The 20,213-nt window shown below is 35.8% G+C and overlaps 1 protein-coding gene across 1 annotated transcript in view; it reads left to right on the forward strand.

Annotated features, from left to right (window-relative positions):
- Positions 1-20,213, forward strand: part of ttc7a (tetratricopeptide repeat domain 7A) — a 94,515-nt gene that overhangs the window by 8,496 nt on the left and 65,806 nt on the right. Inside the window, exons 4-9 of the mRNA XM_059359251.1 lie at positions 523-691; positions 10,898-11,028; positions 11,968-12,092; positions 14,071-14,149; positions 15,794-15,963; positions 19,868-19,931. Of these exons, the coding sequence (XP_059215234.1) occupies positions 523-691; positions 10,898-11,028; positions 11,968-12,092; positions 14,071-14,149; positions 15,794-15,963; positions 19,868-19,931 (738 nt within the window). The remainder of the gene's footprint in view (positions 1-522; positions 692-10,897; positions 11,029-11,967; positions 12,093-14,070; positions 14,150-15,793; positions 15,964-19,867; positions 19,932-20,213) is intronic.

Genomic DNA, 20,213 nt, shown 5'->3' on the forward strand with positions numbered 1-20,213 from the left:
CTAAATATTTTAAGTTTTGTTTTTGAGTTTGCTCAACTCTGAATTCAGATTTTTGTCAACTCAACTGTAAGTTGTACTAACTTATAATTTTACATTGTAATAACTTTTAATCCTTACTTCTGCTAACTTCTGCAATGTGCTGAATTGGCACGATTGTAACGCCGCTATGAAATGTCAGCTAATGTTGCGACCACAATTTTGAGTTAGCATTGATCAATAATGGCTGCTCTTGTAGCTGTAAGCAGCACCGCTAGCATCAGTTAGCCACTAGCATCAGTTAGCCGCTAGCTTTCGCTAATGACCGAATTTCAATAGAAACATGGATTGGGAACCAGTTCAGGTACTTGCCATGCAATACACATTGTAATCCCCTGCAGTTGGCCTGTCTACCCATTTGTCTATGAGACATGATTTAATTAAATGTTGTGTAAATGTTTATTGTTTAAATATCAAGAATCTAATACTATTTTTCCACAATTGCTTCAGTTATTGCCACACTGTTTATTCCCTCTTGTCCTCCAGCCCAGGTACCTGAATGAGGCTCTGCTGCTGATGGCCAAAGTGCACTATGTGCAGGGCCGCTACCGGGACGCCCAGGGGATGTGTGCCAGGGTGGGACTGGACGAGCTGACACGGGACGAGCAGCCGACCTACCACCTCCGCCTGCTCGCTGAAGCTTTTGTCATTAAAGGTACCTGACACCAGAGACGGTACAGAATGAGGTTACTGGCTGGTTCTGAAGATTGTGCAGATCAGTCCTGTGGTTAGACAAACAAAGAAGTGAACAGTAAAATGATTACCCATTATTACACAGTTTAAAGCATAGGTCTCAAACTCACGGCCCGCGGGCCCATTGCGGCCCTCGTGATGATATTTTGTGGCCCCCACCTTGATATGAAAGTTTAATGTGAGTTTTATATGAATGGCACTTTACCGTGTTGTATGTGGAAGGTCCCTTTAATTACTTTTTTGGTAATTTTGTGTCTTTTTAAAATTATTTTGTATCTTTTTAATAATTGTGTGTCTTTTTAAAATAATTTTGTGTCTTTTTTGGTAATTCTGTGTCTTTTTTTTATAATTTTGTGTCTTTTTTTAGTAATTTTGTGTCTTTTTTGGTAATTTTGTGTCTTTTTTTATAATTTTGTGTCTTTTTTAGTAATTTTGTGTCTTTTTTGGTAATTTTGTGTCTTTTTGGAAGTTCTGTGTCTTTTTTTGTCATTTTGTGTCTTTTTAAAGTAATTTACAGTAGTGTCTTTTTTCGGTCATTTGGATACTGCCTCCAGCGGCCCCCAGGTTATTTGAGTTTGAGGCCCCTGGTTTAAAGGGATAATTGAGTGGGACCAAAACAGCATATAAGTTCACTTATGCGTAAGAACATAATGGTTCTACGGTCCCCGTCTGCAGCAATAAATTAATTTGTTTCCTGCCTGAAAATAGCTATAGAAATACTGTTTAAGTATCAAAATGTTCATTCTACAGAGAAATGCCACAGCTCATATTCAGAAACTGTGTCCTTAAACACTTACATAACATTGTGATGTCACAAACAAGTGCAGGTACAGTGCAGTTACAGTCATTCCCCGGCTGCAATGATGGTGCAGAGATGCTGAAAGTGTAAATGTGGGTAGACTGAGCTTTTTCAGGAGGGGGTCTTAAAGAGACAGACACTAAGACAGATCGTTTGAGACAAAGGGTGAGCACAGGTATATTCTGACATATAGTATGAGAAAAAATAATTTGTTTTTTGAACATTTAAGCGCTTTTTAGGATTAAACATGTTTAATAAAAAAACTAAATATAAGCATGAACATAAAAATGAGCATTAAATGTCCCCTTTAATGTTTTATAAATACCATTATTACTATAAACTGATGAACTGCTACTGCCTGTATTAGAGGATGCTTTTTTCTGCAAACCTGGATCTCAGACTTTATGAAGAAAGTCAATTAAAAATCCCAGTCAGAGAACAACAAACACAAACACGAATGCAAAGGAAGGAGAGGGGACAGGAAGCAGGAGATTTGGAAATTAAGTTCAAGAAACACTAACATAAAAACACCAGCAGCAACACAATACAGATTTCACAAGATTCAAACATCAGCTTTGTTACCCTTCTATCAAAATGGGGCCCCCATGTCTCTCTGTGAGGTCGTAGAACCACATGGATTTGTAATATTTAGAGATAAAAGTTGCAAATTTAGTAGATTAAAGTGGCAAATCTACAAGAAAAAAAGTTGCAGGTTTAAGAGATTTAAAGTGGCAAATCTGTGCAAAAAAAGTCGCAGATTTGCGAGAAAAAAAGTGAAAAAAAGCAACTTTTTTTCTTGTATTTGCCACTTTAATCTCGTAAACTGTTTTCTCAAAATATGACGTATGCTTTTTTTTTTTACACATTCTGGCAGTATGTAATATCCTCCAATATTCTCTAGGGTTGAAATTTGGAATTTGCAAGTATTTCAATGAGTGCCCTATTAACCCTTTATCAGGCAAAGAACTATATTTGGTAACTTCAGGTAATATTTCGAGAAAAAAGTTGCAAATTTACTAGATTAAAGTGGCAAATCTACAAGAAAAAAGTCACAGATTTAAGAGATTTAAAGGGGCAAATCTGCGTGAAAAAAGTTGCAGATTTACAAGAAAAAAGTGGGAAAAAAGCAACTTTTTTCCTCACAGATTCACCACTTTAAATCTCATAAATTTGCAATTTTTTTTCTCATAGATTTGCCACTTTAACCTCATAAACTTTTTTCTGAAAATATTATTTTCGTATGTTTTTTTTTACACATTCTGGATGTATGTAATATCCTCCAATATTCTCTAGGGTTGAAATTTGGAATTTGCAAGTATTTCAATGAGTCCCTATTAAGGGTTAAAGTTTTATAAGAAAGATTCCACGTTTGTTACCTGTCACTGGGGGTTCAGACTATTTGGACATCCATTATAGTGCTGCACAGTTTACATTTACGGTAGATCTCCTACCTGTCAGCCTGAGCCCTAACTAAGCTGAAGCAGCACTGATGTCTGGCATGGCTCCCTAAAAAACACCCCAGCATGACTAAACCAGCTATTCTCAACCTTGGGGTCGGGACCCCAATTGGGGTCGCGAGATGATTTCTGGGAGTCGCCAAATCATTTTGGAAGTCAGCTCTGTCTCCACTGTGTTAAAGTGTTCATGTGTTAATGGTTTTTAGTCTTTTTGGTCACTTAATGTCTTTTTTCGGTAATTTTGTGTGTTTTTTTTGTCATTTTGTGTGTTATTTGGTCATTTTGTGTCTTTTTTGTGTCTTTTTTTGATCATTTTGAGGTCCATTTGTGTCTTTTTTGGTCATTTGTGTCTTTTTTGGTCATTTTGTTTCCTTTTTTTGGTCTTTTTGTGTTGTTTTTTGTCATCTTGTGTCTTTTTTTGGTCATTTTGAGTCTTTTTTGGCCATTTTGTGTCTTTTCTGGTCATTTTGTGTCTGTTTTGGTCATTTTGCGTCTTTTTTGATCATTTTGTGGTCAATTTGTGTCTTTTTTGGTCATTTTGTTTCTTTTTTGGGTGATCTGAACTGTGCGTGTGAGATTGTGTTCAGTGAGTGGGGGTCGCGGACAACATGCATGTTAAATTGGGGGTCGCGACTCAAAAACGTTGAGAACTACTGGACTAAACCGCTCCCTGCATACATTTCACTTGATGATCCCATTTCTAATCCCTTTTCTTGGAGTTATCACAGCCCTAAAATCATAATGACCTTATATGGGAAGTGGAAATGAAAGTGAGGGGGGGGTGGACTGATGAAATCAAATCTGTGGAAATGAACGTAACACGGCTGGAAAACATCAGCTTGATTGGACAGATAGTTATGTCAGTAGCTCCAGTAAACACATTGTTTTTGTTAGAGTTTTGACCTCAGACTGTGGATGATATTGATGATGTGAGAGGGGGAATGTGACATTCGGTTCACATAAATGACTTTTGTGTTTTCTCTCTGCCGCTCCTGTAGACAACTTAAAAGCATAGTTGAGATTCTTTAACTTGGGGTTGTATGAGGTACTTTTTAACAGTCAGTGTGTTTCTAGGACAGTAGATGGCGGTCAGCATGTCCCCGGTTTGAAGAAGCAGACAACAGTACCAGCAACAGAAGCTGAGCAATGTACAGCTGTGGATGGGGGCCACAGAAAAATACATTTCAGCCAAGTAACACACACCGCAAAAAAGCCAACTTGTATTTTTTGGCCTAAAACAGTGATTTAAGTTGGTAAAACTTGGAAATATAAATGATTGACATTTAGGGCAATAATGTAAGTTAGCACAACAAAGGAAGCCAGTTGTCTGCTCAAAAACAAGTTGGTGAGTTGTTGTTACTTATATCTTTAAGTTGGGGTTCACAACAAGGGACAATAGTTCTGATAACTCTTATTTCTTTGTTATGAAATGCGGGAAAGCGGTGAAATTCGGTCATTAGCGAAAGGTAGTGGCTAACTGATGCTAGCGGCTAACTGATGCTAGCGGCTAACTGCTTATTACAGCTACAAGAGTAGCCATTAGCGTATTAAAGCTAACTCAAAATTGTGGTCGCAACATTAGCTGAAATTTCATAGCGGCGTTACAGTTGTGCCAATTCAGCACATTGCAGAAGTTAGCAGAAGTAAGGATTAAAAGTTATTACAATGTAAAATTATAAGTTAGTACAACTTACAGTTGAGTTGACAAAAATCTGAATTCAGAGTTGAGCAAACTCAAAAACAAAACTTAAAATATTTAGTTTTATTGTCCAACTTAAAATTGTATCGAAGTTTGTTGCCTTGAAATTTTGAGTTCACCCAACTTTTTTTTTTTTGCAGTGCACTCAAAAGAATACAACATGGTCTCACAGGAATCCGTGGAATAGCCACGGAATCACTCAAATTTCCGTGAAACTGACACGGATTTGGCTACAATGCAAGTTAATGACAGTCATATCCCGTGGCTATTCCAACATACAAAGTGATTATGTACATTCACTGAGTGAATATTTAGAAAACAAAACATATATTTCTCGCTAGAAATGTGATCATAATCCATTTTTATGCAGAAACTAAGTCAAAATATTGATTTTTTTCACTTAAAATGAGAGAACTGTCCGCCATGTTTTTTGTTCTGACCGCCGGGACCTTGAAAGTCACATGACTTGGAACAAACCAATAGGAAAACATAACCATGGGATAGCCACGGGTGGCAAGGTTAAGCAGCAAAAATGTTAAAAATATAGTGTACGTTTAAAAAGACATTCATTTTTTTTTATCATGGTGGCTTAACCCTTAATAGGACACTCATTGAAATACTTGCAAATTCCAAATTTCAACCCTAGAGAATATTGGAGGATTATAAATACAGCCAGAATGTGTAAAAAAAAAACATACAGACCCGGGGGAGGGGAGTAATATTTTGAGAAAAAAGAATACGAGATTAAAGTGGCAATTCTACGAGAAAAAATGCACAGATTTATGAGATTTAAAGTGGTGAATCTGCAAGAAAAAAAGTTGTTTTTTCACCTTTTTCTCGTAAATCTGCGACTTCTTTTGCACAGATTTGCCACTTTAAATCCCTTAAATCTGCAACTTTTTTTCTTGTAGATTTGCCACTTTAATCTAGTAAATTTGCAACTTTTTTCTCTAAATATTACAAATCCATGTGGTTCTACGACCTCACAGAGGGACATGGGGACAACATTTTGATATCCAATGAAATTACCAAATATAGTTCTTCGCCCGATAAAGGGTTAATTACATTTTTCTGCTTTCCCCATCCATAGCACTACTTTGCTTATATTCTGTGTCAGTACTTTTTCTGCTTGTTCAAACTTGGGGTATTACTGTAGGTCAGTAGTTCTCAAACTTTTTTGAGTCGCGACCCCCAATTTAACATGCATGTTGTCTGCGACCCCCGTTTACTGAACAGAATCTCACACGCACAGTTCAGATCACTCTAAAAACAAACAAAATGACCAAAAAAAGTAAACAAAATGACCACAAAATGACCAAAAAAAAGACACAAAATGACCAAAAAAAAGGAAACAAAATGACCAAAAAAGACAAAATTACCAAAAAAGGAAACAAAATGACCAAAAAAGACACAAAGTGACCAAAAAAAGACACAAAATGACCAGAAGACACAAAATGACTAAAAAAAAGATACAAAATGACTTAAAAAACCCACAAAATTACCAAAAAAGACACAAAATGACCACAAAATGACCAAAAAAAGACACAAAATGACCAGAAGACACAAAATGACTAAAAAAAGACACTAAATGACTTAGAAAAACCCACAAAATGACCAAAAAAACCCACAAAATTACCAAAAACACCCACAAAATGACCAAAAAGACTAAAACACATGAACACATGAACACTTTAACACAGTGGAGACAGAGCTGACTTCCAAAATGATTTGGCGACCCCCAGAAATCATCTCGCGACCCCAATTGGGGTCCCGACCCCAAGGTTGAGAACAGCTGCTGTAGGTAATACACTGTGGATAAATACATCATATAATCCTACTTTAATAACACCAAACTATCCCTTTAAGTAGCAGCGCCTTAGTAATAACACCTCAAACGGGATGAATTTAGGGTAAAGTAACAACGTGAAGCTCATCACAGGAACTGATTTAGTGCAACTGACAGTTTTCTATACAGATGCTGTTTTAAAGACCAAATGATTGTGAGTCATATGTCGAGGCAGCTTTTACTGTTACTCACAGTCACACATGCTCACAAGCTGTCTGAAGCCAAAATAAAATCTAGTTTCGGTATCACAGATGATTTAAAAATGTTCTTTTTCCAGCCAGATACACTCTTAAAGTATTTTGTCTACTTTGACACATTGGATAGCAGCATTATTAAAGGTCAAAGGTCACATCTGAACAACATTAGACTGTCTGTAGTCCTTTGAGCTCTGTTTAATCTTGTTACGCTCATAATCATCATCATCATTATACTGCCTGTTTCCTGATAATCGGACATGACCTCATGCTCCTCAAACTGAAGAGGATTTTATTACAGCAACTGTCAGATTTTGATTTCCTTTGAATGTTTTGTTTGAAACCCATGAAATTATATTAACTGCGGATCATGTTCGACTCTCACATGCTGCAAGAGAAAACAGATCAGATCCTCTGGGGGTTGCATACACTGCAAAAAAAAAAAGAAAAGTTGGGTGAACTCAAAATTTCAAGGCAACAAACTTCGATAAAATTTTAAGTTGGACAATTAAACTAAATATCTTAAGTTTTGTTTTTTGAGTTTGCTCAACTCTGAATTCAGATTTTTGTCAACTCAACTGTAAGTTGTACTAACTTATAATTTTACATTGTAATAACTTTTAATCCTTACTTCTGCTAACTTCTGCAATGTGCTGAATTGGCACGATTGTAACGCCGCTATGAAATGTCAGCTAATGTTGCGACCACAATTTTGAGTTAGCTTTGATACGCTAATGGCTACTCTTGTGGCTGTAACAAGCAGCGCCGCTAGCATCAGTTAGCCGCTAGTATCAGTCAGCTGCTAGCATCAGTTAGCCGCTAGCTTTCGCTAATAACCGAATTTCACCGCTTTCCAGCATTTCACAACAAATAAGAGTTATCAGAACTATTGTCCCTTGTTGTGAACCCCAACTTAAAGATATAAGTAACAACAACTCACCAACTTGTTTTTGAGCAGACAACTGGCTTCCTTTGTTGTGCTAACTTACATTATTGCCCTAAATGTCAGTAATTTATATTTCCAAGTTTTACCAACTTAAATCACTGTTTTAGGCCAAAAAACACAAGTTGGCTTTTTTGCAGTGTAGCTCCTTCCCATGGTTTTTTTATGTACATATTGTTGAGGGAATGAAGTCAGATGTGAATATTTGGCTGATGATGTCTTGTCTATCAGCAGCTGTCTGCTTATTTGATTAGGCCTGGCGTCTTGCCTGAGGCTGCTGTCCGTCACAGGCCTCCAGCGGTCCACAAACGTTCCTGCTCGCTCCGTTTATTTGTACCAATAAGTCCACCAATGAATATCTGGACAAGGAGTGCTCTGCTCACTTCTTACTCTGTATTCATACTTTAGCACAATATTCTGAGAATTTAGGGAAATACATGAAAGATTAGAAAGTTTTTAACCCTCCTGTTTTTTGTTGTTGTTTTTTTTGTTTAGGAACAGCAATAATGTTCATGATTTGGGGCATGTTAAATTATCCAAAAGTGTCAGAAACTTAAAAAAAAAAATCCAATGAACATCGTTTACATTTCATTAATAACTCCATTAGGAACCATTTCAATCAATATTTAGTGCAATGATGTTCTTTACCTTTCACAGATCATGGTTCAGTGAGGATAATTCACTCATTTTTCATTTAAAAAAATGCATGGTTAAACTTTTTTTAATTAATATTTAGAGAAAAAAGTTGCAAATTTACTAGATTAAAGTGGCAAATCTACAAGAAAAAAAGTTGCAGGTTTAAGAGATTTTAAGTGGCAAATCTGTGCGAAAAAAGTTGCAGATTTGCGAGAAAAAAAGTGAAAAAAGCAACTTTTTCCCTTGTATTTGCCACTTTAATCTCGTAAACTGTTTTCTCAAAATATGACGTATGCTTTTTTACACATTCTGGCTGTATGTAATACAATATTCTCTAGGGTTGAAATTTGGAATTTGCAAGTATTTCAATGAGTGTCCTATTAAGAGTTAAAACTGCCAGGACTCAGATGGGGAATCAAGTGTAGATCTGAATAACTTGCAGTGATTTGGTTTATTGAAAAAACAGGACAGCCCGGAAGGCAAAAACAGAGTCCAGGTACAGGCAGGCAAAAGATAATGCAAACATGACATGAAGAGTACTTCAAAATCACAAAGAAAAACTTTCCAAAATCACTCTAATATAAACATTAACTAAACTCTAATCTCACTCACATGAAAGTAGGCAACATGCTGTACACACTCAACTGAAAAGACAGGGTTTAAATACTCACACTGATTGGCACAAATGAGAGACAGGTGAACAGAGAAAAAGGCGTGAAAAAACAAAGGCAGGAAGTACCAAACAAGGACATGGGGTCGGTTTCGGGCAATGACTAAAACACATGGCCGTGTAAACAAAAACAAAATTCAGAATTGTCATACTTGACAGGTAGGGGGAGACAACACTAATTGGGAATCCTGACAAAAAATAAGGATAAGGGATAAGAACCGGTTGCAGCAGTTCGCAAAGATTAATGATTCAATGTATCATAGAATGCCAGTATTTTATGTCTTAAAAAACCAACCTAAAGAGATGATTAAACCTCTGAAGTCCAGGAGTTTTTGGTTGAAATTTGTCAACTTCCTCTGCATTAATTTCTGTCTCTGTTTAGCATCTTTCAGTCTGTCCTTACATCACATGCATGGCTCATTTTTCTCCACACAAACTTGGCTATCAGTCAGATTTTTCATTTTATTTTAATTAACAAAGTATAAAGCTGCCAGGAACCCAAAATACAAACAAAAGACACAAGTATCTATGGAAATGTACCTTTTTTCTCTCTTTTTTTTTTATTTTTTTTACCATTTATACACACAAAAACAGCAGAAATAATAATAAATAATAAAACTACAAAACAGTCTATTTGCACTTAAATTAAAAATAGTAATAGTTTTCATAGTAGAAAGAAAATGTACCTTTTAAAAATGGTCTAGAAACATAAATGGCACACTGAAAGCTCCTATGATTTCACTTTCAACTGGCTTTCTCAGCTTGTCTACATATCATATATAAATAAAGTTATTACTGTAAATAAAACGCGTATTTCCAATAAATAGATGGACTCCAGAGGGTTAAGATATTTTGAAATGGGGTTGTATGAGGTTTTTAGCCATAATCAGTGCATTATCTACAATAGCAACACTGAAATTAAGCAATGTAGTGCTGTGGACCGGGGCAGCTGCATAATGTATTTTAGCCACCTTATAAAAGTCATTATCAGTTTCAGTGTACGCTATATTTAGAATATTTCCACCACTTTACTGTCACACAGCCCTTTACAACAGTGAACTGAAGCCATTGTCTGCACTCTTTTCAAAGCCACCAACACAACACATTTTCCTTTGCATGCTACTTCAAACTTTTTATAGAATCACAGTATAGTTCTTATATTGAATGTTAGCCAGTAAAGTAATTCACCAGTTTGTTTGAGCATAATAGTAACACACTGCAAAAAACGAAAAGTTGGGTTAACTCAAAATTTCAAGGCAACAAACTTTGTTAAAATTTTAAGTTAGACAATTTAACTAAACATTTTAAGTTTTGTTTTTGAGTTTGCTCAACTCTGAATTCAGATTTTTTGAACTTATAATTTTACATTGTAATAACTTTTAATCCTTGCTTCTGCTAACTTCTGCAATGTGCTGAATTGGCACGATTGTTACGCCGCTATGAAATGTCAGCTAATGTTGCGACCACAATTTTGAGTTAGCATTGATACGCTAATGGCTACTCTTGTAGCTGTAACAAGCAGCGCCGCTAGCATCAGTTAGCCGCTAGCCTCAGTTGGCCGCTAGCCTCAGTTAGCCGCTAGCATCAGTTAGCCGCTAGCTTTCGCTTATGACCGAATTTCACCGCTTTCCCGCATTTCACAACAAAGAAATAAGAGTTATCAGAACTATTGTCCCTTGTTGTGAACCCCAACTTAAAGATATAAGTAACAACAACTCACAAACTTGTTTTTGAGCAGACAACTGGCTTCCTTTGTTGTGCTAACTTACATTATTGCCCTAAATGTCAATAATTTATAATTCCAAGTTTTACCAACTTAAATCACTGTTTTAGGCCAAAAAATACAAGTTGGCTTCTTTTGCAGTAACAGGTGGTGGTCTAATGGTCTAATGGTCTAGTGTCCCGTTGTCTCTGTGTGTCTCAGGTCTGTCTCTGGACCACCAGATAGTTTCGTCAGTGTCTCGTGTCCGTCTGTCGGAGAGAGAGGAGGAGAGTCTGTCCTGTTACCTCAAGGCCTGTGATGCTTCTCTGTCCTACCTGCAGGAGCTCGATAAGGTGGATATATTTTACAACTAGTGTCTGCATGATGCAAGTGTGCATGTTTTCATATATTTAGTAGTTCTGTATCTATCATGGGTGTAAAGTTACTAAATGCATGTAAGGTACTTATGTATGTATTTCCATGTTTTTATCATGCTTCTACTTCTACTTCATATATTTCACAGCTATAGTTCATTTTTCATTTATCCTTTATTTTCTCGAGGAATCATTGAGGGCAACCCCTCATTTACAATGATGTCGAGAGTCCAGAGAGAACACAAAACAGAGTACAGAGAAAAACACAAAACAGAGTACAGAGAAAAACACAAAACAGAGTACAGAGAAAACACAAAACAGAGTACAGAGTACAGAGAAAACACAAAACAGAGTACAGAGAAAACACAAAACAAAGTACAGAGTACAGAGAAAACACAAAACAGAGTACAGAGAAAAACACAAAACAGAGTACAGAGAAAAACACAAAACAGAGTACAGAGAAAACACAAAACAGAGTACAGAGTACAGAGAAAACACAAAACAGAGTACAGAGAAAACACAAAACAAAGTACAGAGTACAGAGAAAACACAAAACAGAGTACAGAGAAAACACAAAACAGAGTACAGAGAAAACACAAAACAGAGTACAGAGAAAAACACAAAACAGCACAGACAAAACACATGCAAAAACATTTAAAAACAGTTACAGTAAAAGGCACAGTTATTGGTTTTAAACTGGCCGATAGTTATAATTGTGTTGAGTTTGAGTGAATGTTGTAAGATGTTCCACGTTACGTTGCTGGTTACTTTTCAAATTAAGCTGTTACATGCAGAACTATCTGCCCAGTACTTTACAGTATTCTGGAGCAGTGGTCAAAATATAAAAACCCAATCGTTAAAGGCTATCTCAAGGTTTAAATACTGTAAACATACACTTTGTTGTGTGTGTATTTTCAGACTGTAACAACACCTCACACCAAGACAGCCAAAGCCAATCTGCTTTCTCCTCCTGTGGACATGGAGCTGGGCTACTTCCTGCAGGCTTCCTTACAGAGTGCTTACCTTTGTCTGCTGCAGAGAGGGTGAGTCCACCAACCACGCTACACAGTGTCGGACTTCCTTTGTGCAATGTTGTTCTATAAGAGTCAGAGTCACTAAACATGGAGAGGCAGCGTTCAGTTTTAATGCACCAAATATCTGGAACAAACTCCCGGAAAACAGTCTTCCCTCCACAATAAGGGAATGTCCCACTTACTCTTCTTTTAAAGGAAATCTGAAACAATGGCTCAAATCACATCGAAAGTGTGACCACTAACTGGACTTGAGACGACTTGAACTTTACTTTTTATTGCATAGTTATATCCTGTCTGGGTCTGTATGTGTTGTGTTGTGTTGTGTGTGTGTTGTCTCCTCTATTTCTATCTTATCTATGTCTTGCTGTCTTTTATATTTGTATTTATTTAAAAAAATTTTAGGGACTACGGATGCAAACTAGCAGCCTTGCTATAATCCGACATATTTACAAAGATGTTTATCGATGTTCATTAATGTGCACTGTCCCTATCCAAAAATAAAGTTTTCGTATTCGTATTCGTAAAACTGCAGGTCTGCTGCAACTCTCAACTCTTTTAAATCAAGACTGAAGACTTTTTTTTTGTTTGCCACTGACTTTCAGTAATACTGCACTGTAACTTCTATTCCTTTGATATCTGATATTTCAAAAAAATATATTTTATCTGCTCGTTCTCAATTTTAAAATTTTCAATGTCGTTTTATATGTAGATATAATATATATATATATATGGGTTTTTAAAAGAGATTTAAAAGAAGCCACTATGCTTGCCTGCCTGATATGTATATATATATATATATATATATATATATATTTTTTTTTTTTTTTTTTTCAATAAATCTCACTTGATCTCCAAGAGTTGAACAATGTCAGGCAACAAAAAAATCCTCTATTACCTTAAATAATAATGACGCACACTTAGTCATTTTAAAAAAAAGTGAATAAAAACTGAAAAAATGACCAAAGTTTACCAAATATAGCTTCTTATTTAATCTGTTTTTTTAATGGGTAAAAAAGGGAAAAGAATGCATTCCTCCAAAGTGATTTTGTTGGCTGTTCATCCACCTGTGTTGACATTACATCACTATGATTAATGGCTGCAGTCTTTGCTTATTCAACCTTGACTGTTACTGAGGGAACTTTCCATTCTGTTTTAAAAAACTGGAGGAGAAAGATCAAGGAAAAGCTTTATAGCATCACTTCACCTCTGTTTAGCAGACATGCATTTTATGTTTTGACCAGCAGGTGTCAGTGTTGCTCCTGAAAACAGATAGCAAAGCTTGAATATCTGGTTAAAAGTAGTGCAACGATCCTGCGGTACCCCATCCCTGCATGAAGGTTATCATATTTAGCTTTTATTGAAACTTTTTGATATTTGTCTTTTTTAAGTATTCCTGCTATCCCTGGTGTAAACATACAGACATGTATTGTTTACATTTCTCTTAGTTTCTTTATTCTGTATTTAGATAGATAGATAGATAGATAGATAGATAGATAGATAGATAGATAGATAGATAGATAGATAGATAGATAGATAGATAGATAGATAGATAGACTTTATTTATCCTAAGCTGGGAAATTACAGTGTAGCAGCAGCATTACACACAGAGACAATAACAAGACAATTAAATAAAAAGAACAACCTAGGCATACTTCAAGCAATAAAATATAAAGATACAATAAAATACAATACATTTACAATAAAATGTAATGTAAAAATAAAAATAAAGTGTCTAAAGAAGGTTAAGGAGAATTAAGATTAAGGAGTAGAATTCCAGTGCAGAATAAATATGAATATACAGTATAAAAATGTTGGTGCCGTGAAACAAATAAGGTGCAATGAACAGTGTGCATAAAAAACACATGAAGTGCATAACGACGGTATGTAATGAACCAGACTATTTTTCCAGTGTTGCACCTTTGACAACCTGTGTGTTTTCCGTTTCCTGTGTGTGTGTGTGTGTGTGTGTGTGTGTGTGTGTGTGTAGTCATCTAGCACAGGGCGCCCATCAACTGCGTAGGGTGCTCAGGGTGGTGGAGTCACGAGGGTCTCAGAGCTTCAGGAAGGTATGATGTCACACACACACACACACACACACACACACACACACACACAGAAACATATACAAACAAAATCACTTGCTGTAGTTTGCGTTGTGTCTCTTTTTGTGCACATATTTATGACTGTATGTAAAATTGCTGTTTTTTGTTTAAATCACATAGCAAAATGTGAGGCTCAAGACAACATGGGAGCATGTAGATTAATTTCATACCAGATATGTTATCATCCACTAGAGTTAGGCATAACATAGGCATACGATATTAATAAATCCCTGTTTTTGTTCATTTTGCCACCATCTGTAACTGTAATAGAGCAGATGGACAGTTGAAGGACATTCCCCTCTTTTTTGTTTTGAAGGAGAGAGAGGGAGGGACACCTGCACCCTAAAACTGAGTGCACTTTTCTTAGTGATCAGCAAATTCAAGTGTAGATCAGTGGCTGTATCAAGTCAAGTCAAGTCAACTTTATTATCAAAGCTGCCATATTAACAGGACATACAGAGAGTTTAAATTGTGTTTCTGTCTTAGCCCCGGTGCAAACAGCAATAAACATGAAATATAAAATATAAGTATAAGATATACAATATAAATGTAAAAACATATATACAAGCAAAAAGACATCAATAAAAAAGACAGTGGATAACCTGGAAGATGTAAATAGTATAAATAGTAAAAATATGGGGGTAGTAACAGATTAACAGTATAAATATGGCGAATAGTATCAGTATGGCAATATGGCACAGTATAAACAGAATTAACCTTATAAATATAAATATATCTGTACAGAATTTACAGTATAAACAGTGAGGTCTATCAAAAAATACAAGATGTATACAGTTGGTACGGGTCAATGACGTGATCTAACCCAGTGTCATTTGGTTAGCCGCTAGCATCAGTTAGCCGCTAGGTTTCGCTAACGACCGAATTTCACCACTTTCCAGCATTTCACAACAAAGAAATAAGAGTTATCAGAACTATTGTCCCTTGTTTTGAACCCCAACTTAAAGATATAAGTAACAACAACTCACCAACTTGTTTTTGAGCAGACAACTGGCTTCCTTTGTTGTGATAACTTACATTATTGCCCTAAATGTCAATAATTTATATTTCCAAGTTTTACCAACTTAAATCACTGTTTTAGGCCAAAAAACACAAGTTGGCTTTTTTGCAGTGCAGTCGTGGAAATCACTAAGTACATTTACTCATGTACGGTACTTAAGTACACTTTTGATTAAGTTGTACTTTACTTGAGTATTCTCATTTTATGTAACTTTATAATTCTACTCCATTACATTTAGCTGACAGCTTTAGTTACTTTTCTAGTTGAGATTTAACAAAAATAATGATAATTTTTAAGCGATTTGACATTTGTTGGAATTAAACCTCATTACAGTATGTTAAGAAGATACAATTCATCCTTGAGGAAATTAAAATGCTGCTTACATGAATGCATAAATAATAATAATACAATAATATATTTGGGATATATAAAACAATTCTGCTTTATGAGTACTCTTACTTTTGATACTTTAAGTACATTTTGATGCTGATACTTTTGTAAGTTTTACCAACTTAAATCACTGTTTTAGGCCAAAAAACACAAGTTGGCTTTTTTGCAGTGTTGATAAGTAATACATTGTTTCCTCCCAGTCTGCAGCCAGGAAGCTAGCAGAGGTGCTGCTGAGCTCTGTGAGTGAGGACAGCTACTGGCCCCCGCTGGGCCCCCCACCCACCGCTTGGCTCAACAGAGAGGGAGCCGCCGCCTCCAAAGACGCCATCTACCCCACTGTTAAACCACCGCAACGCTACAGCTCTGACTGGTTTGTTGTGATCCAACTATCAGTGTACTTAGTGCCGTTGCCTCCTGGGATTGTGTTTTGTTACTTCTTTGTGTCAGCCACCATTGTGCCCACAGCAGTTTTCTGTCAGAGCCTGTTTCCTTTGTCCGTGTTGCACTTTCAGCCATTGTGGTACCAGTTTTGTCCAAGATACCATCCTCCCTACTGCACTTGGCAGTTGGTGCCAATTCCCTTTGTCCGAGTGTTTTTTGTACTAAAGACTGTGAGTCATCATTAGGGAGGCGAGAATCTGAGTCACGTCTCTACAAAGTAAAAGCACGTCCTTTCATATGGAAAGTCAGGTAACAGACCTCCCCCAAAAGACTGCTCACAGGCTACCAATTTAAACTGGGTCACTGGAGGTGAGGAATCCCAGCACACACCTCTCCTCCTCCTATCAGCAGTGGTGGGGGAAGTATTCAGATCTCTTACTTAAGTATAAGTACTAATACCACACTGTGAAATTACTCCACTACAAGTAAAAGTCCTGCATTCAAAACTTACTGAAGTAAAAGTAAAAAAGTATCAGCATCAAAATGTACTTAAAGTATCAAAAGTAAAACTACTCATTATGCAGAATGGACCCACTCAGATTGTTATATATATGGGTCAAAGATGAATAAGGATTTAAAATGTGAAAATATATGACAGTGTCTAAAAATGCCTATTTAAGCTCTTTCTATGTTTATTAGACTGTTCTGTATACAACTCAACAACAGAGAATAACTTTAAGAATGAAATTTGCGTATTTTTTGTGGATTGTATGCAAAATGTATGAAAAATGTCCTTCCTGGGTAACGGGAATGGATTTTAAAATAATTCAAATTTCTACCATTGTTAGCTTATAAAAGTTAATAGATATCAATTTTTAGAGTTCAACAAACAATTACTGCTCAGAAAAACATAGTTTTATCAAAAATGTTTGCGATATATTTGGTTAGTTATACTGGAATGGGCTTATTAGGTGCTCTTGATCGTACAATCTTTCATGCCAAAAAGAGAAAAAACATGGAAAATGTATACTTATATAATAATATACTTAATAATATACTTGATATATACATCAAGTATATTATTGGATTAATATTATGATGTATTTATGTAAGCAGCATGTAATTTGATCAAGTTAGGGATCGTTTTAACTATTTAATATACTGTTACAAGGTTTAATTAAAAAACAACAAGTCAAATCACTTTAAATGTATTTTTTTATGTTAAATCTCGACCTGTAAAGTAACTGAAGCTGTCAGCTAAGTGTAGTGGAGTAAAAAGTACAATATTTGCCTCTAAAATGTAGTGGAGTAGAAGTATAAAGTTACATAAAATGGAAATACTCAAGTAAAGTACAAGTAAGTCAAAATTGTACTTAAGTAGAGTACTTGAGTAAATATACTTACTTTCCACCACTGCCTATCAGTGTGCTCCAGGACTGAACTCATTACATAAACAAATATGTCAATATGCATAGAGCAATAAATTACATTTTCCAATAATGTTCTGACAAACACATGATTATGTAGCCTGTAATTAATTAACTGTCATTATGGTTCATATTTATATTATTACGATAAGTTAATAGATAACTTACACATGGGGTGAAAAATAGAAAGATAGAGCGTATTTCTGTGGTCATGGATATGTTCCTTTGACAAATAATAATGTGCACAATGATAAGATATAACACTGAAACTGCTTTAAGTCCTGTGCATTGTAGTAAACGAACATGTTTGCTCAACCAACCAACACACCCTTTGTAAATAAAGCTTGAATATGAAATTAAGCATTAAGAGTAATAAAACATTGTTATAAGTGCAACAAGACTGTGAAATGATAAAATATTGTTTTAGTTCAATTCTTTCATCAGCAGTAAGTGATGTGTTCAGCTGAACTGGGGGAAGAAGAAATCTGAAAGCTAAAACCAATTACCTTAATTACCCTTTAATCACCTGTGAGGGACTGAGCAATTTAGCATACAACTGTGTTTAAAATCCCTTGAAGTTCTGGACCAGCTATAACCTTTCTATTCTGACCAAGATGGCATGACATAACAATAAAAGATGGCATAACATAACAGCATAAAATAGCATAGTGTACATGACATGACATAACATAACATAACATGATTACATGACATAACAAGACAAGCTAATGTGACATGACATAACATAACAGCATAACAGAACAGAACAACAAAACACAACATAACAACACAACATATAATAACATAACATGACAACACATCATAACATAACATAACAACACATCAAAACAACATTAAATAAAACAACATAACATAATAACACACCAGAACACAACAACTTGTTATAACAACATACATAACATAACAACGTAAAATAATATAGCATAAGCTCAACATAATATAACAACATAACAGGCCATCAGACTGTCTCATTCTTCCAGAGTTACCAGACTGACTGAATTTCCCCTCTGGTATAAATAAAGTTATTTTGATTTGATTTGATTTCAACATAACAGAACAACATATTATAACAACATAACATAATATAACAACATATCATAACATGACAACACAACATAACATATCATAACATAACAACACATTAAGAAACATAACATAACAACACAACATATCATAACATAACAACACATTAAGAAACATAATATAACAACATATCATAACATAACATAACATAACAACACATTAAGAAACATAACATAACAACATATCATAACATAACATAACATAACAACACAACATAACATATCATAACATAACAACAAAACATAACATAACAACATAACAACACATTAAAACAACATAACAACAAACATAACATAACAGTAAAACAGCATAACAATATAACAAGATAATATATCAACATAATACAACAACATAATATAACATAATACATAACATAACAAAAAACATACAGAACAGAACAGCAAAGCATAACATAAAACAACATACATAACAAAACAACATAACATAAAACAGCATACATTTCATAATATAACAACATAACATAAAACATACATAACATAACAACGTAACATAACAACATAAAATGAAACAACATACATAACATAACAATAAAACGTAATATAACAACATAACATAACAGCAAAGCATAACATAACATAACACATTGTATTATAAAGTGAGATACTGTAACATAACATGACATAAAGTTACATAATATTCACAAGGAATGAAATGAATCCCAGTCCTGACTTGACTAACTGGTTATCCACATTGGCACAAAACTACATCAACGTTCTGTTGCCTCGTTGCTGCGTTTCCCTCTTCGCAGGGATCCTGCGTTCGTTGCTCAGGCCCTGCGAGCCATACTTAGTCACCACCACATGACTAATCCTGCCCACACTATCATAAGTGAAGATCTAAATCCATGTCTGAGATTAGTAGGAGAGGAGGAACAGGAGACTTCACCCTGAGGAATGGCTGTGCTTGAGTATTGTTCATGGCTTTTGTCATCAGTTACCTCTTTTGAAAAGGCCACGACGGTGTCTGGTAAATGTGTCCTTTAATAGGACACGGAGCCGACCAGAGAGGGAGGAGAGGCAAAGAAAGTGATGAATGAGAGAGATCGGAGATGTAGAGATGGAAGAAATGAAGGAGTGTGTGTGTGTGTGTGTGTGTGTGTGTGTGTGTGTGTGTGTGACACCTGAGATAGTGCTGTGTAGCGATACACCCCGGGTGGTCCGTGTTATGTTACAGCACCACCACAGTGAGACAGAAACCGGACACTCCTAGCAATCTGACAATCTACCTCTGAAGAACAAGACTTGTGTGTGTGTGTGTGTGTGTGTGTGTGTGTGTGTGTGTGTGTGTGAGGGATAGACTTCCTGTTCATGGTACTATTTCCTGTTTCCTGTGTCCTGGCAGTTGCTTCTGTCCTCAGGACGTGGTGGAGGAGGCTGTTTTGCTGCTGCTCATCACAGAGTCGATGGTGAGACACACACACACACACACACACACACACATATATACATGTCTTTAATAGTTGTGAGGACCACCACTTCCCCTAGCCCAACACACACATTTCAGGGTTTACCATCTCTGTTAGGACCTTCCCTGAAATTCATACAGATGATTAATTAAGGCCTTCAGAGGCTATCCTAGCATTTTCTTTGTGAGGACTGGAAAAAATGTCCTCACAACTACAAATGTCCTCACAATTTTGGTATTCTGCCATGGGTTGGTCCCCACAACTATATGAAGACAAACACAC

The sequence above is a fragment of the Centropristis striata genome, chromosome 20, assembly GCF_030273125.1.
Source record: "Centropristis striata isolate RG_2023a ecotype Rhode Island chromosome 20, C.striata_1.0, whole genome shotgun sequence".
NCBI lineage: Eukaryota > Metazoa > Chordata > Actinopteri > Perciformes > Serranidae > Centropristis > Centropristis striata.